The sequence below is a fragment of the Syngnathoides biaculeatus genome, chromosome 1 (assembly GCF_019802595.1).
Source record: "Syngnathoides biaculeatus isolate LvHL_M chromosome 1, ASM1980259v1, whole genome shotgun sequence".
Taxonomy (NCBI): Eukaryota; Metazoa; Chordata; class Actinopteri; order Syngnathiformes; family Syngnathidae; genus Syngnathoides; species Syngnathoides biaculeatus.
Window position 1 is genome coordinate 9163737 of NC_084640.1, and position 23670 is coordinate 9187406.

General features: G+C 42.4%; 2 protein-coding genes and 2 non-coding genes across 5 annotated transcripts in view; 1 reads left to right on the plus strand and 3 right to left on the minus strand.

Moving 5' to 3' along the window:
• Nucleotides 1–749: 749 nt before the first annotated feature.
• clptm1l (CLPTM1 like) lies at nucleotides 750–7527 on the minus strand. The gene is made up of 18 exons (XM_061814577.1): nucleotides 7349–7527; nucleotides 6099–6333; nucleotides 5907–6001; nucleotides 5550–5739; nucleotides 5311–5486; nucleotides 5157–5235; nucleotides 4477–4594; nucleotides 4319–4413; nucleotides 4144–4228; nucleotides 3765–3868; nucleotides 3451–3516; nucleotides 2896–2946; nucleotides 2725–2807; nucleotides 2617–2651; nucleotides 2489–2544; nucleotides 2370–2414; nucleotides 1765–1880; nucleotides 750–1700 (listed from the first exon to the last, which is right to left on the minus strand). Exons 2-18 carry the CDS (start codon nucleotides 6261–6263, stop codon nucleotides 1616–1618), a joined length of 1644 nt encoding a protein of 547 aa, XP_061670561.1. The 5' UTR covers nucleotides 6264–6333; nucleotides 7349–7527; the 3' UTR covers nucleotides 750–1615.
• Nucleotides 7528–7947: 420 nt separating this feature from the next.
• On the minus strand, nucleotides 7948–8019 carry trnah-gug (transfer RNA histidin (anticodon GUG)). The gene has a single exon. It is a non-coding gene; the product is annotated as a tRNA-His (tRNA).
• Nucleotides 8020–8369: 350 nt separating this feature from the next.
• trnah-gug (transfer RNA histidin (anticodon GUG)) lies at nucleotides 8370–8441 on the minus strand. The gene has a single exon. It is a non-coding gene; the product is annotated as a tRNA-His (tRNA).
• Nucleotides 8442–9991: 1550 nt separating this feature from the next.
• trps1 (trichorhinophalangeal syndrome I) overlaps nucleotides 9992–23670 on the plus strand; it is a 184758-nt gene continuing 171079 nt past the window's right edge. The window contains exons 1-3 of one of the 2 annotated variants that reach the window (XM_061814600.1): nucleotides 9992–10068; nucleotides 14740–14852; nucleotides 18024–18132. The gene's annotated coding sequence lies outside the window, so the exon portion shown is untranslated. Of the gene's footprint in view, nucleotides 10069–14739; nucleotides 14853–15339; nucleotides 15358–18023; nucleotides 18133–23670 lie in introns of those variants that run through there. The other variant, XM_061814605.1, reaches the window with a different exon arrangement.

The following is a 23670-nucleotide window of genomic DNA, read 5'->3' on the forward strand; positions in this document are numbered from 1 at the left end:
CAGACAGAAAATTTAAACTCGTCAAAAATTTCACAGAAATTGCATTTTCTTGCTTATCCAATGATGTAGTTTGGGAAAATATTTAGATTGCTTTTTCGCAAAAAACCGTCAGCCTATCAAGGTGAAGCAGAGTGAATGGTAAACAGCACAACCGTAAACAAAACTTTGTTCAAGTGAATAAATCTTATCAGAAAATAAAAAAAAAAAACCCTTTACAAACATTAACAGTGTGAAAGAAAATATTTCTAACTTAACTGTGGAATGTTTTCTCACACTGGTGATTAAGATGGCGAATGGCGACTTCAGTTTTGGTGGCCAATTTACTTTTTTTTTTGAAGATCAGTGGTTAACACGCCAAAATACGATGAAAATATGTAAATCCCAAGAACAATGATATTCAGGAGTGATGAAATGTCAGATTATAGAAATGTAAAGTTTGATTTTTAATGTTACAACTGTAGCTTTTATGTTTTTTTTTTAATCTGTAATTTTGGGTGAAAAAGTTAAGAATCAGAAATATGTACAATCTTTTTTTGGATGGAACATCCATATTTAACCAGGTTTATGCAAAAAAATTGACTTTCTGACTGTTTGTCGACAGAAAAAGCCATTCCAGCATACCAGTTTACATTTCATATTTAATTTCTTAACTCAATCTTAATTAGATGGAATGTACTTGTATTTGATTAGATCTGACTTACACTTAAATAATTCTGCTGGTTTGGTCCTTAAAAAAACTATTCAACCAGTTTACATATTCAGTCAGTTTATTACATCTCAAATAATCACAACATCAAACAAAACAATTAACACCCCTGTGCCCAAAATTTTGCACTGGTACCAGAAGTGAAACCCTGCAGTTTGAGAGAATCCATGAAAGACCAAAAAACAAAAAAAGAAGTCACATTAGAAAAACGTAAGGGAATATAATGTGTGACAAATGTGTAGTAATACTTTGTCCACTTCAGTGCCCGTTTAAAAACACCTGACAGAGTAACATTCAGAAAATTCCTATCACATTTGGCACCGATGAATGCAGTTTCCTTATGTTAAACACTTGTGCAAAATGGAATTAAGGGTCAGAGGTCAAAGATGTTATGGGGTCAGTTCAAATTCATATTTGCATTGCTTAAGTTATTTAATACAGGAACACCACTTCTAGCAAGTTGTCAAGTGTGGTTTAGCGAAAATAAGGTTTTTATTCTGCATATTGAGCTTCGCCGCTGCACTGTGGCGGCTGCGAGATTAATAGAAGGTCCATTCTGAGACATATTTATCCATCCTATTGTATATCTGCTCTATAATCACTGTGAAATGGCAGATGTGGCATGTTATAAGGTTCTAGAGTTAAAGAACATTTTCAACCCCTTTGTCCTCTGACCTTTAAGTGACACCCTGATATGAAGACGGGGGGGAAAAAAAAATGTATGGAAAATTTTGATGGGACGCAACACAATTGAAAGGCATAAACAAAATTACAAAATGCTGTTTTCTAAAATCCTCTCAAAAAATATTCCTCAACTTTTGAGAAAAAAAATCCTGGTAATTTTTTTTTTTTTTTTTACAATTAAGTAAGGATTTTTGATGTTCCTTCACTTGCCCGCCTCGTCATTTTTTAGTCCTTGTGCACTTTCCCTTTGGGTTTGTCATCGTACGAAATTCCATATTCGTTGACTCTCGTCTTGTCCACTGGGTAGAGCCTGAGGAAAGGTAAAAGGTTTAGCTAGTTTCTGCTAGTGTGTGTGTGTATTAATATCTACGTACCATCGCTGGTAGAGGTAAACGAGAAAGACCACGTCATCTCGGAAACAGGCTAGTCGGTGGGACGTCGGCATGGTGATGATGAAGGCAAACACATCATCGATGAAGGTGTTGAATGCCTAACATCATAATTAAAATAAATTAAAAAACTACAAACACCAAAAACCGTATGGAAGGATGGTTTAGTTATAATAAAGAACAGCTGTCAAAAATCCCCAGGTGAACGTAAATGCAACTGCGTAATCAAATTTGTTGAACAAGGTCAACTCGTAACTGTGACATTGTCATTCAATGTCATTTTCAGACACTTTTTTTTCCAGTAAATGAGTTTAACACATATGGCTTTCTCATAGTGATTTCATACACCTTTTTCAAAACTATCACACTACTCGTGATATTTTGTTTTTTTTCATGTATTAAAGTTCTTATCCCCTTATAAAAAAAGGTCCAACTTTTAAAAAATGTTATTACTTGTAATTACACCCTTGAATTCCATGACTCCTACCATTATTCTCAAAATACCACCAATTTACATTTAGAAGGTAAAAAAAAATCTTAATGTGGAAATGTTAGTATGCATTAATGGAAATTTGTCCCCGTTTTCTCACCTTGTACATAAAAGCTTTCCATGGTAGGTGGGCCACTGACTTCAACTATTGGAAGAGGAACAAAATTAGCATTTTTTACAAATCTCCTACAGTTCATTGTTGAACACCGGTGAGCTCACTTTATAATTGACGAATAGTTGAGGAAGCATGAAGAGGAAGCCGAATGCATAGACACCTAAAATATAATTGACATATATGATTAAATAGTGATCTTTCTAATTAAAAGCAGATACTGGTCCAAACCTACCATTCACCATACTGTTGATGAGCCACGAGTACCAACTACAACAGACACAAATCAGACATGCTATTAGTAAATGATGAGGGAATGCTTATAAACGTACAACCTTTTCACCTCTTGTATCGCAGGAATATCAGCGCATACAGGGCTCCTCCCAAGCACAGCGGGTAGAGAAGGTACGAGAGATACTTCATGGCCTTGCAGGGGACACGGGGAATTATTCACAATAGGTCCGACACTTTAAAAGAAGGAACTCAAACTTTGGGTTTTCAGTGGCCGTGTTACCTGAGTGTCGTACTCTCCTGTTCTTTTCTCTGACTCGTCTAACTTGCCAAACTGAAAAAAAAAAAAAAAGATTTTTTGGAGAGAGTATTTAGTCTAGCCTGTATTCTTCTTAAGGTCTATGTACTAATACACTTTGTCTTTACTAATAAGACAATTCAGTGCACTATAAACCCAATTTCAATGACGTTGGGATGTTGCGTTAAATAAAAACTCAATTGGAATTACTGTATTTTCCCCACTATAAGGCACACCCAAGAGCCAAAAGCTGACAGTGCACCTTATAATCAGGTGCGCCTTATATATGGATCGATAGAGCCTTTAGCGCAGCCCATCTAATGGATGCATAACGTAACCCTGGACTCTAACTGTAGCGTCTATTCTATGCGTTTTATAATGCGGTGTGCGCCTTATATACGAAAAAAGTTTTAAAAGAGGCCAGTCTCTGAAGGTGCGCCTTATAGTGCGGAAAATATGGTTGCTTTGTACTCTTACAGGGGCAGATTGGATTCTTGGGAATCACTGTAGTAAATGACATGGTTGTGTCTGTGAACTTACCAAAAATGTAGGTTTTCCTTTTTTCCAAAACACCTGAATCTTAAAAGCCTTCTTCACTTTCCACACCTACAAAAAAAAACAAAAAAACATAATCGACATGATAGGTATGCAGAAATGTCCCTTAGTGAAAGTTGTGAGTCTTCGCCGCAAGTACAGGGGCAGTTAATCTTTTTTTTACCCTCACAAATAAATTCTGTAAACCATTTTTAAGAGTAGTGCGATCTTAGTGTGGTGCACTTACAGTTTAAACTCTTAAAATAGATGATTACTGTTTTTCCACTGTTAGAACCCAATATCAAAATGTGCCCACTCACCTCAATGACAGCGCCGATGCCGGCGGGGATGAGGACCAGCAGGCTGGTTTGCTCGTCGAACAAGTAGAGGAAGATCACAATGGTGCTGAAGCATCGCCAGAGCACTGGGAGTGGACATCAAATGACGTTACTTTTTTTTTTCAAATAAAAATAACAATAAAAACCTGAGTAAAATAGTTTTAGATTTCTATATAATCATGATTTCCTTTAAGACAAAATTATTTTCCCCTTCCCATGAGGAAAAATGATCTCAGTTCATAGACAGTTGTTCCCATATGCGTATGTATGTCCCAAAATGGTATTTCCTTTCCAAATGTACTCGGCGAGGCTTGTAACCTGGTGTGCGCTGTAGACTGGGAATTACGGTAAATTTTCTTACCCGCTTTGCTTGACATCCCCACCATGCTTTTCTTCTCTTTCCAGAAGCTGATGTCATTCTTGAAGGCCAGGAAGTCAAAAAGCAGCTGGACAAAGGAGGCAACTTTTTACAATCTTGTCAATTCATTTTATTTCAGGTAGACTCAAAACAAGCACGGGCGTCTTGAGAGACTCACATGGAAGGCAGCCACGAAGAAGGTCAAAGCCAGGAAGTACAGATTGGTGTCAGTGAAGATCCCTTTAATCTCGTCAGCGTCCTTCTCCGTGAATCCTGTGAGGGGCAGACGGCACCGTGAAATGACAGCGTGATGCCGAACGCTTGTGAGGGTCCTACCAAACTGTTGGAGGGAGTAGACGGCGTCCTGCATGTGGATCCAGAACCTGAGTCTTCCCAAGGAGATGGGTTCATAGGAAATGGTAAGTGGGAGCTCCAGCGTGGTACTGTTTATCTCCTATAAACACAACATAGGCTATGTACTTATGTATCTATTCATAGCTATAAAAACAAACAAAAAAAAAAAAAGCTTTTCCATCCATGGTAAACTACTAGAATCGAAACATTTTCAGGTGCAGGCAAGAGTATAAACTCCAACTGTTCGATGATGGGCAATTGTTTTTTACCAGTGCAGCAGGTCTGTATTTAATGAAAATGTATATATGCATGTAGGAAAAGTTAGCTTGTCATAAAAGAATGCACAAATACGTCTCAAGGACCCATGTCAAAAAAAAAATAGAATAGGAAGTCAGCCATTGTGGGTGAATTCTGAAGATGTTTGTTTTCCTGATGAACGACAATATTTTGTGTGATTGAGCCCCAACTGGAAGTAGTTAAACAGACGAGTAAGACTAAATGACCAAACTTTTTTATGTACACCACCGAACATGGACGGAGCTTGGCATCAACGACAATGACTTCAGCTGCTTCTGTTATTATTATTGCAGGTCAGTGAATGTCCCTTTTGTAAAAATACGATATCTTCGGAATTAACGGAAAAACAATCGGGTTGGAATTACCAGCAGATCCTTGACTCGGTTGCTGAGTTCATCTACAAAGAGCAGAGGTAGGTACATCGTCTTTTGGCCACTTTGAAACCTGAAACCAAAATCTTAATCTTATTTCTTGTTTATCGATATATATATAAATATAAACATGTCAACAATGCCTTACACTCGGAGGTAGCGGCGTATGTCACTTGGAAGGTGTTCCTTGTCGAAAACAAAATAGTCGTCCACGATGTTGAGCGTCAGGCGGGAGCGCCAGTGTGAGACGGGCTGATCTGACAATCCTCCCCCCTCGCCTCCTCCTTTCCGTCTTTTGGTCGGGTGGGCTTCTTCTGTGATGCTCTGAGAGATTGCAAACATGTAGCCCAACTACCAAATAGTCTATCCACGTTAATCACAAAATACCTGGGTCTGGTCCTCTCGGGAAATGAGGGAGATTTCGGGGGGCTTGGGCACCATGTAGGTGGTGAGCTGGGCCACCAGATGCACCTGGCGCGGGTCTTGCGACGGGTTGACGCCAGTCTGGTGGACGAACACCAGCGCGTACAGAGTCCCGTTGTTACGAGTCTTCTTGGGTAATGAGACGTTGACAGTCCTGTCGAACAATCAGTTACGTCATCACGTCACAGAGTTTGTTTTAGTAACCAATCAATCTGCTGTGCAAACGTGGGATTGGAAATGCGACATCAGTGGTACCCTGCGTTACCCCCCCGCTCCATTGTTTTTTCCAATCACAGCAAAAAATTGACTAAACCTACAAACCTCTCGAACTTTTCTTTAATGTTAAAATTCTCCTCCTTGTAGATGAGGGTGTGTCCCCCATCCGCATTGGGCCGCAGGGCCGTATAGATGCTCACCTGGAAAATGTACACAAATGAAAATCACCCAAAACAAAAAACCAAAAAACAAAAACATAAATTCTTTCAGTTACGGATAAGATAAAGCATCCCTGACCTGGAGCTTGGGGGCACCTGCCAGGAAAGGCATGATGCACTCGCTGCTGCCGGGCTGCTCGCAGGGTTTGGTGTACACAATCCCGTACATCACCCAGCAGGTGTGGACCACATACACCACAAACACACCCACCACCAGGGTGGTGAATGACGACTTCAGGAACATGGCGGTTCGATGTGTTCCTGGCCTAGTTGCACGGCTGGGCCATATCAAACTGGATCCCAACTAACCACAGCTGCAACAACAAGGACATTGCGAACCTGATCATCTGGTTTTGTCATTGTTAGTCTCAATAGGTTAAATAAAGCATTGAACAACAACCAAAAAAAACGTTACTCTCTACGGCATTCTGTTAAGACTTTTGGAAATACTATCTGCTAGTAATACTCAATAGAAGGGCGTGCTTCAAAAGGAAAACGAAAAGGTTCTAGCTTCTAGCTGTCTTTGAAAAATAATGAGAATATGTGCCGATGTGGTTTGCTCTGCATATAGATATTAACAAAATGTCAACGGTTGTGTTGTCTTGGAGTCCAGAACAGAGTTTGAGCGTGGTCTCTCAATAATTGATAAACTGGCTATGAATTGATGCATTTGCCTAAATGATATGACCCACGTGCAATCTTGTGAAGAATATGTAGCCATTTTTACATGCGAGATAAATGGGTCAGAACAACGACTGCTGGATTAGTCTGGGGAATGTTTAGCTTTTCCGACTTTGTCTGTCATTGCTGTTAATGCTCCCTGGTTCAACTTCCTCCATGTTGCTGCTCTAATTGTTTATTACATATTAAGTCACGAAGATCCGCTCAATCAAGATATTATCTTTTGTATAGTCATCTGCAGAGGTTGCTAAAACGCAATAAGCCCATTTTGACAAAGTGAGTAGGAAGTGCAGATACATTTTCATAATATAGGGAGAGGTAGTCGTCAGAAAAATAAATATTCGTTGATTAGATATGTGAAAAAGCTACTAAAGTAGAATAACGAAATATTTCTACTTCGTTGAGAATACGAGTAAGCAAAATGATGTGAAATGTCAAAACTTCGGTAGTCCAAGAGGACTCTAGTAAGGCGTAGCGTTTGCGATCATGTTGTCTTCACATTATGTTGACCAAGACAAACGTTGTTTTAATTCAAACTAAGCCGTGTAGAAAACGCGTCAGCCGTCCGTGGCCTGACACTCGCGGCTCTCTCATAGGCTGACGACTCGTCTTCCGTCCACTTTACGGATCCCCTGGCGTCTAACTCACCGCAACGACATGGTCTCCTTAAACACCCGCTGCAAGGGCCTTGGGTGCGAGTCCAAACATTAAGCAGACTTGACCCCTTTCCAGCCGCCCTTCCATTCAAGAGCGCAAACAAAATTACACTTTCTGTTCTGTAGCGTGATGTGGGTTTACGCTGCATCCGGTATTCACTTCCTGGTTGGGCATTTTAATGGGATTGTGTCTCGTTGGCTAACGCGAGAAATAGCGGGATTACAACTCCAAAGCCACTCCAGAGTTATTCATCACCCGTTTTGATCAGCGAAATAAATGTTAGCTATTTACATTCCAGCAGCTGTGTAGAGGTGCTTAAAGTTTGTCGTTACTGCCTCATACTGCTACGGAAGATAGTTTACAAGTACATATCCATAGATTTCTGTACAACTTGCCATGCATATCTCAGCTATCTTCTCACAACTGTCGCTTTATATAACGTCCATAGTGTACACTACATTTATTTGTAATACTGCATTAGTCGGTGTGGCGATATCTTAAATTTTAATTCTGTGTCTCGAGATTACTTTAAATGCTTGCGGGGAACAATTTCGAATGATTATAATCAATGAAAGACTCGAGTTTAAAAATGCCGTGACCCGGATTCGAACCGGGGTTGCTGCGGCCACAACGCAGAGTACTAACCACTATACGATCACGGCCGGTGTGTCAGCCCTTCGTTGAGCATTCACATCATTTCGCAGACCTGCACGCCATCTCGCATGGTTTGCAAAGCTATTCACAGTTACCGCATTTGTTATTGTATCAATAGAAATCCTGCTACTCAGAAAATACAAACTGATAAACTTGCTGCGTCGGCAGCCCCCTCAGTACTGCTTACGAACATAAATCAATGCCGTAAATATGACAGCAACATTATATAAATACATCCATTTGATTGACATTAAAATACACGCTAAGAAGGAAGATACTGCTACAGTCAGATGGGGCTCTGAACAAAAAATGAGTTGCGACGGATTTCTTGACGGAACCCTTCTCGAACAGCACAAAATGCCGTGACCCGGATTCGAACCGGGGTTGCTGCGGCCACAACGCAGAGTACTAACCACTATACGATCACGGCTCTGACAGAAGGACTGAACGGTTGGCAACCAGGCCAGTGTGCTAGATAATGCAAGCGAAGCAAACTCGATTAACAATAATGACATGCTGAGCTAAAATGCAAATTCAGTATTCAGTCAGTGTAGTTTTAGGTTAGAAAAACAATAAAAGTCGAACACATTTTACTCATAAATGCAGAATTTGTTGTGTTCAGAATAAAATGTTCCACTTATTAAGATATTCAATATTATCTTCAATGTTTATTAATGACCACACGTTCACGTTGGAAAAATTAATCATGATATGATTGCGTAAATGCTATCCACCACATCAAGGTAATTTTTTTTTTTTTAAATTGGCTTTAACAAGACGACCGTTGCTCCTGTGATCTGCATCTTCTTTGGTTTAGCTTTATTTTCACAACTTGAAGACAGTTTCCTAAATGTTACATTTTTTCTTTGAACAAAGTAACGATACAGGGACAGCACCAAAACATAAGCAGTATCTAAGTGCCGTGACCCGGATTCGAACCAGGGTTGCTGCGACCACAACGCAGTGTACTAACCACTATACGATCACGGTAGATTGTTTGACCGATCTACTTTGCCGACAAGACCGCGAGTACCGTGATGAGCAAACCTGATGTCCCCCATAAAAAGCTTTATAATCCCAATAAAATGGCAGAAAACCACAACTTTTCGTTTAGGCAAGGCTATTATCTGATTATATGAAACTCTTCACCTCACTTCAACATAAATCTTTGGTGCCAAGATGCTATGATGCAGCCAAACCAATACCTTTATTATAGACGGGGTTTTAGCTTCAGCACCAAAGAGTATGCAGGGAATACTGCACTTCTAAAGTATCCAAATGCATTATCTCTATGCAGTGTCATCTGAGATGATACGCTGTGGCGACCCCGAAAGGGACAAGCCGAAAGAAACACACACAGTGTACTGTATCAAAACGTGCTGTGTACTGTGAATACCCGTAGGTGGTAGTAATGTTCAGGATATAGTGTTCAAAAGTACGTCATTAAGTACATTTCAGATTTTTGAGTACTTTTTCCCTCGAAGTCAGCAAAGGCGTCTAATCACCTGATCCTCATGCTGCTCACAGAAACTGGCAAATATAGTTGCGTTGTACCTGGGATTTGCTAAAATACATTAACATGCAGTCCAGTCCTTATTCATTTATGTCTCGGGCTTTTCATCTTGGTGACCTTTTCGAGCAATAGAAAGTATTTCATTTTTGATGCTAAAACCTGAATATTTCCGAGCAGGCCAGAGTGTGAAAAGTAAGAAACCTCTGCGTAGTGCTGCCCCGCCTTTGGGCAGAAGAGGGCAATGTCAGGAAGAGTGGGAGAGTGTAAAAAATGCAAAGCAGAATGGCAGAATTTCAAAGATGGGAAAAGGGCACGACCCCCCCACACCCCACCTCCACCCGACGCATCCGTCGCCCGTATACTTGTCGGAAGCGATAAAAAGGCCTCAGCTGCTCCCCGTCCCAGTGATGTACTTTCCGTCTCCCCCTCAGGATACCCGTGTCAAATACACGAACCAAATGGCAGCGTTTCCGCTCCCCTTCAAGACGGCGGACAGGTGGAGATCCGCAGGCATATTCCTCTTTGCCGACTTTGAGGCGAAAAGGTGAGCACGAGCACGTTTTTGCTATCAGGCCCTCTCAGCTCGGGAAGTCATGACGGCTGAATCTCGCCCGCCCGTCGCCATTTGCATGTCATGCTCATAAAACATCTGCCTTTGATGAGGTCCGCTCATGGCGGTTTTAAGGAATATTAATCACATTGACACGGTTAATACATGGATGAAATATAATAGTATTACTTGTATAAGGTCACATGTGCTGCTCTACACAAGCACTGTCCACTGAATGGCTGCAATAGAATTTAAAATGGGATATATTGCACGATGCTTTTCTGATAATATACAGCGTTCACAATTCACTACTTGTGAACTTGCCTTGTCCAATTTTTTTTCTTTTAATTATTCTGTTTTTTTGTGGGAAAGAATTTACATTTTCAATTTTTTTAATGCTAAGGTCAAAGCGCTGTCTGAAATAAAAGTATTGATTTGTCACCATCTTGTGGCAGCTTGGTGCCAAGGAACTATGCTGAAATGAGGAGATTTAGCCAGCCCACTTCGAAAGTATTGGCGCGTAGTCTTGGTCGCTAACAGTGAACTTTCAATAATCTAATCAATTCTTAAATATTACATATTTTTAAAAAAATGGCATCATTCTGGTTTGCATTTTTTGAGGTAGCATTATTTATCTGTGGTTAACAATGTAAAAGGCGGCATGGTGGATCAGCTGGTAAAGTGTTGGCATCACAGTTCCGAGGACCCGGGTTCAATCCCCTGCCTAACCTGTGTGGAGTTTGCAGGTTCTCCCCGTGCCTGCGTGGGTTTTCTCCGGGCACTCCGGTTTCCTCTCACATACCCAAAACATGCAACATTAATTGGACACTCTAAAAATTGCCCAACGAGGTGATTGTGAGTGCGCCTGTTTGTCTCCATGTGCCCTGCGATTGGCTGGCAAGCAGTTCAGGGTGTACCCCGCCTCCTGTCCGTTGACAGCTGGGTTAGGCCCTAGCACGCCTCGTGAGGATAAGGGGCAAAGAAAGTGGATGGGTGGATGGATGTTACAAAGCATTGGCAGAACAAAAAAGTAACAATGAAAGCATCTTCTCAAATGAATATATTACCCCTCATAAACAGTTGTTACTCTACAGTTCAATAATATTACTATTAGACTTTGCTTATTCTGATCCATTTCTCAAATAGAATATATTTCATGATTGCCATAATATTAATGTAATGCAACAGAGAACAATATAAATTATTACTTGTGATATTGCCACTCATTTCAACATAGTTTCTTGACACTAAATTTTGCCTGAGCACAAAAACAATAAATGGGTGGGGGGGGGTTAGTATGGTAGATAGGTTCCTTAAAGTGACAAGGCTCCAGCACCCCTGCGACCCTCGTGAGGATAAGCGGCAAAGAAAATGGGTGGATGGATGTTTTTACATTCCTTTCCTTTCCACCTTCATTGCTGCCCTGCATCGCAAACGGTATCAAAAGCCCCCATACGTCCTCCTTTGCTTTCCCTTCATTCTCATTCTGCACTTCCCTCTGTTTGTCACCCTTTTCTCATTTACCCGTCTCCGTTCGCACGGTTCCCCGCCGTCTTGTTTCCCAATGATTAAACAATGCCGCCTCCCTCGTGAGACCACACTATTCTTTTTAATGCCTCCTGTTCGTCCCTCCCTCTCTCCGCCCGCCCGCCTGTCTTTCGGAATCTTTAACCTCTCACCATCCGTCTCGCCTTGTCGCCGCCATTATTTTTTTGTCTCTCTCTCTCTCTCTCTCTCAGTCCTTCTCTCTGCAGCCTCCCTTTACTGTTGCCTCATGATTGAGCGAGTTGAGAAGTTAGTCGGATACCCTTTTGCCGTCCTCCAAAGTAACACGTACACACACACCTGACCTGGCCTGTGCACATTCATTTATTGGACCTTTGGAGTCTTTTGGTGCTCCTGCTTAATGTATGTATGGAATGAATGAACTAGCTTGATTCTCTGTTATGTAAATTCTGTAAAAGTCTGTAAATTGACCTGCATGCAAATGTCACAGGTCGAAGGTCAGCTAGCCATCACTTCCTTATAGAGGGAAAACAGGGCCATGATAGACGTCTCATTTGACTGGAGTACAAAACACACACACGCACACAAACACACAATTATACTCTATGCAAAGTCACCTCAAAAGCAGGAACTGCAAAACCAGCAAAAAAAAAGTTTGTGACTCTGTCAATCTCTGCCATTTACTATTCTATATTAACGTGATAGTTTAATACATACAACCTTTCCTCCTTAAAGGGAACAGTTGATGTAAAATGACATTTGAATACCGGCCCCGCCTGTGTGGAGTTTGCATGTTCTCCCCGTGCCTGCGTCGGTTCCCTCCGGGCACACCGGTTTCCTCCCACATCCCCAAAACGTGCAACATTAATTGGACACTCTAAATTGCCTCTAGGTGTGATTGTGGGTGAGACTGTTTGTCTCTATGTGCCCTGCGATTGGCTGGCAACCGGTTCAGGGTGTACCCCGCCTCCTGCCCGTTGACAGCTGGGATAGGCTCCAGCACCCTCCGCGACCCTCGTGAGGATAAGCAGCTAAGAAAATGGATGCATGGATGTTGAGGTAGGCCTTTCATTTATGAATTCCCCACATATTTCCAATTCTCCACCCAGTAAATCAAATATTCACAATTTTTGGTCGGAAAAACATGTCCTCCATTATTTGATTAAAAAAATCTCACCTATTTGCTGTTTCTCTGCTTAGCCCCATCTGATATAAGAGTTTTGCTTCGGGGTTATAATGCTGCCAAGGAACTATCTTGGAGTTAGCAATTGCCGTATGTCTGGTAGTCTGACAGCTGGGATAGGCACCAGCACTTCCCATGACCCTCATGAGGATAAGCGGCAAAGAAAATGGATGGATGGACATTTGAATAGTTTGGGTGTACGAAAAGTTGGGTGCCCCAGGGGTGCTCGGGCACCTATGAAGCATGAAACTACTCACCTGAAGTAAATCTTTCGAATGTCAAAGAAACAACGAGTGGATGAAATTAATAGGTAACGCAATTTTTACACATTTTTGGTTTGAAAGAGTTTTGTTAAAGTTTGTTGTCAGAAGCGGAATTGCAACCAGGAAAGCAGACATGAAACCAAAGTTCTTGGCATGTCCATTCACAACAATGGATTCATGTACTTGCACAACGTGTGTGTGTGTTTTGAGGGCTCCCTCCCCAGGCTCCGTCCTGATGAAGCACTACTTGCGCATTGTGGAGATGAAAGGAACCCTCGGAAGTCATCTCACGCTACGGATCCTGGGTTTGTGGGGTGCGATGTGAGCGCATCCCCGTCTCGGGGCCGAGAGACGGCTTTCATCCCTTATCCTCCATCAGCCGCTCGTCTTTTTGTCCGAGCGCCCCCCCCCCCGAGTTTCTTTCTGCCCTCGCCCGCTCTTGTCCGTTCTTTTGTTGCCCAGTTCATAGCTTTCCACTTTGATTTTTTTTTTTCTTCCGGAATCCACATTTGCTGCTTTCATTTGCATTTCCCTTCCTTCTCCTTCCTTCCCTCCCCTGCTCACCTTATTTCGCCCATCCTTTTCCCCTCCTTCTCCTCCACTCAGCTCATCCTTCTCTTTCTCTCTTCACCGCGAACATGAAATGATCAAAGTGCCCATTCTGGCCATGACAGTTCAATTTTACCGGGGCACATCACGTCCGCACGACACACACACACACACACACGCATATCTGTACACGTGCAAAGTACTGAGGCAAAGTTGCAATCTGCTTGTAATCTCTTTGAAAATAGGGGCAAAAATCAACCACGAACCAACATCAAACATTTGCGGTGAAGTTGCTCTCAGGTCATGAATTCAGCAAAATACGAGCATAAAGTGTGTAAATGTCCATTCTTCACAAAAATCATCAGTATTATACTTTATTAGACACATTTGATGCATACTGTTTTTTACATAAGAATTTATCTTAATGTTCAGCTAAATAATAACCTCCTTAATTAGTAATTTGAATTATTTTAGATTACTTTCAGGCAGTCACTGATGGTGTAGTGGAACACACACCTGAATTTGGTGCGGGCAGCGTGGGATCAATTCCCCGCTCAGTGATGGTGTTGACATTTGCCCTGCGACTGACTGGTGACCAGTTCAGGGTGTAGTCTGTCCTTTGCCCGAAGCTAGCTGGGTTAGGCTCTGGCTCTCCCGTGACCTTTGTGAGGATAAGCGGCTTCGATAATGGATGGATGGATATTTTCAGGCAGTAGAATTGTACAACTGATTAGCGTGCTGGCCTCACAGTTCTGAGGACCAGGGTTCAAATCACGGCTCCACTTGTGTGGAGGTTGCACGTTCTCCCCGTGCCTGCGTGGGTTTTCTCCGGGAACTCTGGTTTCCTTGCACATTCCAAAAACATCAGAATCAGATTTATTGGCCAAGTGTGCAACAACACACACCTTTTGTGTTTGCAGTCTTTCTCAGTCATTCAGCCTCCTGCCCAAATGTCCTGTTCACATGCGTAACAAAAATCTCTTCATGTCGAGTCCTTTCCCTGAATCAGATCCAGAAGCAAAGGAAAAAGTGAACAATCCAAACAATTTGTATCGCATTTTAAATTCTCTATCCTTATTTGCACCCTCTAACAAGCCCTATCTTTACCAGTAATTATTGCACATTCATAAATTTCTCAGGGCTTCTGTTCCACTGTTTCACCAGGGAGGGGCGCTGTGGCGACCCTTAGGGCAAAGTATTGACACACAACTGCATGACGGATGGCTTCCTGTGATGCATGGGCAAAACAAAATGGGACAACCAATGGCGTCTGGAAGGTGATGACATGTCTTAAATTGATCGCTCTGGGAAAATGTCACCCTGCTTTTTAAATTGTCCTTTTTTTTTTTTTGTTTTGTTTAAGTCCACACTCCTTATTCCCTCAGATAGGTGTGTATGGTTCGTGTGTGAATGGTGGCTCCCTTTGCTCCTTTATTGACCAATATTTGCACTCCTAAATGAGCCAGTGGTCTTGGCCCAAAAGCATGTGTGGATATAATTTGTCTAAAGCAAACAGGCCTGTGCAACTGACAAGAGTGTGATTGATGCGGCCTCAGCCTCCACGTGCTGCTCGCGAGGCTGCTTGAAGGTGACAGAGTGACTGACAGCCGGCTTGACAAAGTGACAAAAGCGGCACGGCGGCGTTCATCATCGCCCCGTTTGGGAGCGGCGCGCTGGCTTTTCGGAGAAGTTTTACAAACCGGTGGTGATAGTTGTTGTCTTACTTCTTTTCTTTGCTTTTGACCCAGTGTAGGCCTCATGAGATGGAAGATGATTAGCGTGGTGAGTCGCAGAGAGAAACAGTTGCTAACAGTGCAGACTCATGGATCGAAAACTCTGAATTGTCTCAAATGTTAAAAAAAAAAGACGGATGTTTCATTGAAGATTCTAGGCTTTGATGACTGAAATAACTTGAATGTTTGGTTGTTTACCGAGAAGATAAATAAAGGTTAAGGTTAGTGAAGATTTAAAATGGCTTTGAAGTTGAAACTCATTCACTGCTATAGACAGATTTAGACGTCTGATATAAAATTGTAAATGGGAGAACTGGCAGTGCCGCAAATTACTTTGACACTAATTAAGAAAGACTGAAAAATTGAAGAATGTAAATGTGTTTTGGCACGGTGAATCAGCTGGTAAAGCGTTGGCCTCACAGTTCTGAGGTCCCGGGTTCAATCCCGGACCTGCCTGTGTGGAGTTTGCATGTGCCCGCGTGGGTTTCCTCCGGGTACTCCCGTTTCCTCCCACATCCCAAAAACATGCAACATTAATTGGACACTCTAAATTGCCCATAGGTGTGATTGTGAGTGCGGCTGTTTGTCTCCATGTGCCCTGCGATCGGCTGGCAACCAGTTCAGGTTGTACCCCGCCTCCTGCCCGTTAACAGCTGGGATAGGTTCTGCTACTCCCCGCGACCCTCGTGAGGATAAGCAGTGAAGAAAATGGAAGGATAGATGAATGTGTCTTTAATGTCTGCAAAATATAGCTGGGATAGGCTCCGGCACTCCGGCGACCCTTGTGAGGATAAGCGGGTTCAGATCACGGATGGATGGAAAGTTAAGTTCTTTGTCTTAATTGACATCAAATTTTTTCGTGTATGTTAGAATTTTCCTCCTTTCCCATTAGTGTAGAAACTACACAACAATCGCAACGTGTATAGCTTCTTTCCCCGTTTATTTACTGTACAAGCGCAGTCTGTACTCTTAACACCTAGCCGTTAAAAGGTGTTGCGCATTATTTTGCTACTCTGAACAATTAGAGCCTTCAATATAGATATAACCCATAATATAACCCGTTTATCCCAAGATTTAGATGACAACATGTGATAAAGTTGCGCTAGACCTGAAAAGCAAACCCATGGAAAAATGTACACACACACACACACAGCATCTGCAAGTGTGCATTTGTGTGTGTGTGTGTGTGGTGCACTAAAGTCAGAAGTATCCAGACTCCAAAAAACAAAACTAAAAGTCTTATTTGGGTCATTCCTTGATACGGACATCCCGCTGTATTGGCGCACCAGAGTACGAAAACAGGCAGGATGTGACAGCGTGACTCTCCCGAAAAGAGGACGTTGGCCCACGGCCCGCTTGGCCGTATGTATTTAGTGTCCCTGAATGCTCTGCTTGCGAACCAGCTGATAAATGACATCCACTCATCATTGCCTAGTGTCACCGGAAAACCCTTTGATGGATGGAGCCGAACTAAAGGATTTCCGCACCTGTACGCTGTAGGTTGTGGTAGGTCATCATCTGGACGATGTGCACACACAACACACTTGTAAGCAGCTGTTGAATGATGAAGATCACATGTGATCCTATGTGATTTCTGTCTCTTCTGATACACTCACATCCACTGGATGGCAGTGTTGACATATGTAGACCCCTCAGGAAAAATTCACCCCCCTCCATCCCTCCCCACTTCTGTTGCATTAGCCGTCTGTTCCCCCACGTTCTAATGCGCTCCTATTAGAAAAGCAGACGCACCTTGATGAGCACAATCTATACGGGCCGAGCGCTGAGGGGAAAAGTCAACATGACTCACGGGCGTGATGCATCCAATTCAATTCATTGTATTAGACGCCTGGCATCCACTCACAAGCCGACTGTAGGCTGCTGTTGTAAAGTCACTTCATAATTTGTGTGAGCGTGTGCTTTGGTGAAGAGTACTTGACAAGAGAGGATTATGGCGTTTTTTTTTTTCTTCCAACAGAAGCTACCACCACAAAGAAGCCAAATAGCCATTAACCGTATTGTACAATTGAGTGAAATCCATGGCATCATGTGACCTAGCTTGTCTACCTCACAGTCCTGAGGTTCTTGTGTCGAATTTTGGCTTCTTCGTCTGCCCACCATTAATTGACATTGGTTTCCTAGCAGTGGAAGAATAATTGTTGGCGGCGCTCATGTACCATTAAACTGGTTTGTCAACTGTCATGAACCCCATAGAACAAAAACAAACAAACAAACAAAAAAAAAAAACAAGGAGGGACAGTACACTGGGTACAGTCATATTTTGTGCTCGCATGTTTTGTGAAAATCAAATGTGATTACTTTTTTTAATACGATACTTTTCAGTGCAATTCTTTTTCGGAAGGTATTAAAAACATTCTTTTTTTGGGGGGGGGGATTGGAAAAGATTCATTTTGATGATTTGAGATACAAGAAGTGTTTTGCGATAACAGCGTGATCATCAAACAAATTAAAATCCTATCTCAAGGCAACACCGTACAAGGCTACCGTATTTCCACAAATTGTTCATAATTGTTCAGGTAGGGGCACGGTGGAGCAACTGGAAAGCTTTGGCCTCACAGTTCTGAGGTCCCGGGTTTAATCCCGGACCCGCCTTTGTGGAGTTTGCATGTTCTCCACGTGCAAAAACATGCAACATTAATTGGACACTCTGACTGTTGTTTGTCTCTATGTGCCCTGCGATTGGCTGGGAACCAGTTCACGGGATACCCTGCCTCCTGCCCGTTGACAGCTGGGATAGGCTCCAGCTCTCCCTGCAACCCTTGTGAGGATAAGCGGCTAAGAAAATGGATGGATGGATGTTCAGGTTGGTCTTTCATTTATGAATTCCCCACATACTTTCAATTCTCTTCACAGGAATTCGAATATTCACAATTTTTGGTCTGAAAAAGCTGTCCATTATTTGATAACAGAAAATCTCACCTATTTGCTGTTTCTCTGCTTAGCCCCATCTGATATAAGAGTTTTGCTCCGGGGTCATCATGAAGTTAGTCATGAAGTTAGCAATTGCAGGGTGTCTGGCAGGATACATTGTTGGAGGAATTTACACTACTTTGCCACTTCAAAATATTACAAAATCCTGAATTAACTCAAACAGAACTGAGCATTATTTTCTTTGGAGGCAAGCGTTTGGATCCAGGTATTGAATTACATTGTTTTGCAACTGCACCTTATGTTTTGACATGGTATATATTGGTCCTCAAAAGTTAGATGAAAGACCCAAAAGGGAGCCTCTCCAGCCTAGAGGACAGTCAACATAATTCATGATGAAGAGCGCCCTGTTTTCCACACATTTTCCTGGCCCGGTGGCTCCCTCGCGGTCGAGCCAATAACAAGCGTCCCTCCGTCACAAGTCAGGAGTGGACGCGGCGTAATGTTGTTGTGGCGCCACAAAACCCCAAGGAGAGGCGCGCTACGGGGGCGGCCCGGTGCCGTGTACAATGTCGAAAAAAAACCGCGGTCTGCGCGTCCTCCCGACAGTGAATATGTGGCGCGAGATCAGAAACTTTGCGGTCTGTGCTCGGAGGGCGTGTTGCATGCTGAGTAAGATGCTCGAAAAACAACATAGCTATTCACTGAGTCGCGCAGGCCAATGCCATAAACAAGTGTCGACTACCACTTTGATAAATGATGTACTGTATCTTGTCAGTAAACGTTAGTCAATAAAACCTTGAAGATAAAAGTTTTTTTTTTACCTTCATCAAGGAGGTTTTCCATTGCCCCATGTGATTTTTTTTTATCCTCATTAGGGCTTGAGAGTACAGATTTTTACATATATATAAACAGGTGTTCATTTTATACCAATTGTTGTCATTTGTGGTCAGCCTATGAACCACGTAGACAGTTCTGCGCAACAAGTGATGTACAATTTGGTGGCTGGATTATGAGGGTTTTTTTTTCCACCAATTGCCTCCATACATTTCATTTTCTTCTCCCAACTCTCTTCGTTCTCTCTCATTACTCGTGTTGCATTTAGGACCATTGTTTCTTGTGAAGGTCTTTCTTGTCCTTGTTGTCACTTTGCTAAGTTTGTCTTGAGGCCTAGCCGGATGCATAATAAATCTGAGGAGTTCCCTTCTCCGTTCAAGACGGCTATACATCAGCAACATTTCAAGAGTGCCCTCTGTTCATCTCTTTTCGCGAGCCAGCGCATCAATTTTGTTCTTTATTTATTTATTTATTTTGGGGAGTTGGGGGGAGTAGCTGACAGTTAAAAGACGACGACGCTCACTGCCAAGGAACACAAAAATCCTGCAAGTCACCAGAGCAGCACAAGTAAATCATAAATTCATGAAGAAGTCGCAAACATTTTGGAATAAGTTGGACAGAAAGTTGTTGAGCGCTGCATACGTTTGCCAAGAGTGGGGGCGTTGTGAGTGACCGCCAGAAGTGGCAAAAGCACTCACACGCTATACTTAAGTAGAAGGACAGATACTTGTGTAGAAATATACTGATTCGACTGGTCTACATACGTAAAAGTAAAAAAGATATATGGAGACTCCACCCTGTGGTGTATGGCCTGGCACAAGACATTGCATATGCATTGAATCATTGTTGCATGCTGTTGTTTTTGGCTGTCATCATCCGCAGAAGTAAGTCAAGTAACAAGCTTATTTTGAAGAAGTTACGAGCAGAAAGTACAGATATCTGCTTTCAATAGAGAATTAAAGAAAACAATCCGAAAATAAAACCTTCTGTATAGCAGAAATTCCAGCAAAATCTACTTTTGCACTGTGTCAAAGTATTTGCACTTCTAGCTGTGGCAAGGCGTCTTGGTTGAGGCCCAAACGTCACATCTGATTCACCAGATGATGTTCCTCGTAGCGGCCGTGTCCAATATGGCTGCCGCGCACAGCGAGAGCAACTGCTGAATATCGTCTAATCCTGCTTCAAGTGAAGACATGAAGTAGACTAAAGTGGTTTCAAGTGTTAAGTCACCGAGATCTGTCTTCTTTTTTTAATTGCATCAGCAGTACCGACATCTGTGGTGAGGTAAAAGATGCTACACTTCATTCTTTGTTATCTGCTTACTGATCTTGAGAAACATGGATGCATATTGTAACAAATACTGTATGTATAACCAAATTGCGAAGAAAGTTAGCCGCTAGTTAGCTAAGCAGTTCTATGTTATGCGGTCTTTAGTCCCCTGTTTTCTTATCTTGATGAAAATCATATGTTTAAACTTTAGACTGGACAGTGCTAGTGCGTCATTTTACAATTTACAGATATATTTCTGCGCTTTTATCAGGTGATTGTGGTTAAAGATTGTCCTCGGGTCACCATCCTCAAGGGAAATGTTGTTATTAATGTTCTTTTTCTACAATTCTTATCTAGCCCAGAATGTTTTACTATTTCCGTCAGGGCTTGGTCCCTAAACCCGGAATATGGTGAGGGTTGATTTTATTTTTGAGAATTTGCATCATGCTTCTCTACGATCGGGCCCGCACCAAAATCTGAGTGAAGTGACAAGCAGACGAGGAAATTCTGACGATGGCTATAATTTGACCGGGGAGGTAAAAGTGCTGTCGACACCTCTCGAATTCCTATTAGACATCGTGGTAATGGTGGTAAATCCATAAACGTCATCCTCAGATAATCTGAGCCATTCTTTTTTTTTTTTTTTTTTTTACTGATAACGCACAATGAAATGCGCTGTAGCGGCGGCAACATCTCACATTTACACGCTACAGTCTTGCCCTTCAGTGCGACAAGCTATTTGTCACGCTTAGACACACGGCCACTGCTGAGAGATATAAATTGATCACGGAAATTACGCCGATGACATTGTTCACACTTGTAACGGAGGTGATTCAGTAATTGGCATGCTAACAAATGCCTACACAGGGTCCAAGTAAAATGGATTTAAGACATCAGGGCGCCTGACCCAATATGAATTTCTTGAGAGCCTTAAGATTAAAACCAAGTAAATCTGAGTTTGAATTTGTGAAGTTTGCTGGATTAAATGTAGGTAAATTAAGTTGCCTTTGGTGCGGGCAGTGTGGGATCGATTCCCGCTGAGTGATGGTGTTGATATCTGCTTGCGACGGACTGGCGACCAGTTCAGGGTGTAATCCGCCTTTCGCGCGAAGCCAGCTGGGATAGCTTCTGGTTTTCCCGTCACCCTTGGGCTGCACGATGGAGCAGCTGGAAAGCGTTGGTCTCACAGTTCTGAGGTCCCGGGTTCAATCCCAGACCCATCAGTTATATGATCTGCAATTTCCCATTAGAGTCTCTCTTTCCATCTTACAAGATGAAGTCCAGTAGATTTTATTGCGGTCTACGCAAAGCCAATCGACATTTCGCCAGACCACACCCCGGTGCTTCAAAATCCGCAACTAACCCAGATAAATCTCGGCTTCAGATAAACCAGTTGAATCCTGTCAAGATCAATTGTCTCTGAAGTCTTTCAGTCACATAGGTAACATTTATGAAAGAAAGTTTTTCCATCTTATTTTTTTTAGAGAAAAACATTCATGGATCATATATGAAGGCTTGTAGGATTGCAGGTGGTAAATTCCGACCTGCAACTCATCAAAGAATCCTGGATAATACGAAGCCCGCTCTTTGATCCCCCCTGCCGCCGTCTTCCTGTCTACTTGGCGAGCCTTTCCCTCTCGCCTCGCTAGATTGCCTGGCGTCCCGCAGAGAGCTTTCAATTCATTTCCATATAGGGCGCGCACATCAAACGATACGTTACCACAAAGCAAAGTCCGTGGCGGAGGGCAGCGGGAACGCTCAGGTTGCGTCCACCTCTGCTGAGCTGTTTTAATTGGTGCTAATGTGCCGCCGATGGTTGCGTTTGAATCTCGTGTAGTGACGCATGAGTGGTTTGCAAGGGTTGGGATAAAAAATGCTTTTAGGGACCCTATGGATTTACACTGCAGGTATAAAGTATTCCAATCAGATATTTTTTTTTCACTGTATTCCTAACTTCTGCTGATTGTAAAAATATTTGAATTGAGTTCACTCATTTTATCTCAAGGCATCGCCCTATCAATAAACTGTTTCATCCTTACCACAGTCCTTATTTAGTAGTCCAACTTGTGACACTGGAAATGCCAAAAGAAATGTTTGGTCTTGTAGCCGGGCTATGCTCCAGCACTCCCGCAACCCTTGTGGGGATAAGCAGCTTGGGAAATGGATGGATGGTTGGTCTTGTTTAGTAAGGACATGATATGCATCTTAACGCGGATGGTTGGAGGCTTCCCGCAGAGCGGGTCACCTTCAAGGTTGCCGTTCAAGCGAAAACTCGCTCAGGTGTCACAGGAAGTCTATTTTCCACTCCAGGTAGTGGAGCCGATTGGAACTTTTGGACTTACCTGAGACCAATTAGCAATCAGCACACAGCCGGTTAGACCCGTCAATCACTCCGGCGAGCTGTGGGAGGAAGCCAAGCTGCGACATATGGAGGTCAGGGTCAGGTGACGCTACGGGATCCCGGTCCCTGGAGAAATCTCTAACCTCCATCTTGCATTTATTGTTTTATTGTTTTGCCGCCGTCGGAATGGTCAGTAATGTCACTGTCAACTCAAAAGTCTTAGCCCAATGTCATCTTGCGACTCAGTTTTTTTTTTTTTTTTCCCGGTAACAAGGAAATTGACTCACACAGAACCGGATGACAAACCACATATTTGTACCGAATGCGAAAGTGTGACTCATGCATGTTTATTAAAGAACCGTCAACCCAATTTTACCATCCACATGTAGCCTGGAAGCCGTACAGCACTTTCATTTTAAGCCTGTGGATTTCCACTTCAATCTGAGGCATAGAGAGTAAAATGAATATCGCGTGTTATTGGATTAAAAAAAATAAATAAAAGGCTTAAAAGGGGATTAATCATAGATCTGAAGTATGACTGAGTGTATCCAAAAGTTATCGCAACCACAAATCTTTTCTAGTCACTTCTGATAAAACAGACCCAAGTCAGTGTTCAGGCAAACATGCAACACAGTTGGAATTTTTCATTTTCATCTTAAAATAAACAACAAGAATATGTTTTTGTCATGTTTTAGATAAAAGGGGGAAAAAACTGAATTTGGACAGTGAGGATAAACACCCCACTTCAAAAATCTGGGAAGAGTGAAGCCAATTTCTTTGTTTTTGCTGTAGACTGAAAACATTTAACTTTGCCCTAAAAAGTAGAGTACAGTATTTACAACTGGATCTGACACTTAGAAGATGGCACCTTTTGTTTAAACCAACCCATTTTGAACCAAAAGTATTGAAACGTAACATTTTAATGAATTATAATAGGAAAAATGAAATTATACGCAGAGTTGCAAGCTCGAACGCAGAACCAGTTCAACTTCCAAGACGTGGTATCACTGGTTGTGGTTCAGCGCC

Coding starts and splice junctions, on each gene's coding strand:
- clptm1l (XM_061814577.1), bottom strand. CDS start 6,263: ATGTTCCTGAAGTCGTCATTCACCACCCTGGTGGTGGGTGTGTTTGTG. Junction 5,740..5,906: donor ATTAAAGAAAAGTTCGAGAG/GTTTGTAGGTTT, acceptor ATTGTTCGACAG/GACTGTCAACGTCTCATTAC. Junction 4,595..5,156: donor ACCGAGTCAAGGATCTGCTG/GTAATTCCAACC, acceptor TTGTGTTTATAG/GAGATAAACAGTACCACGCT.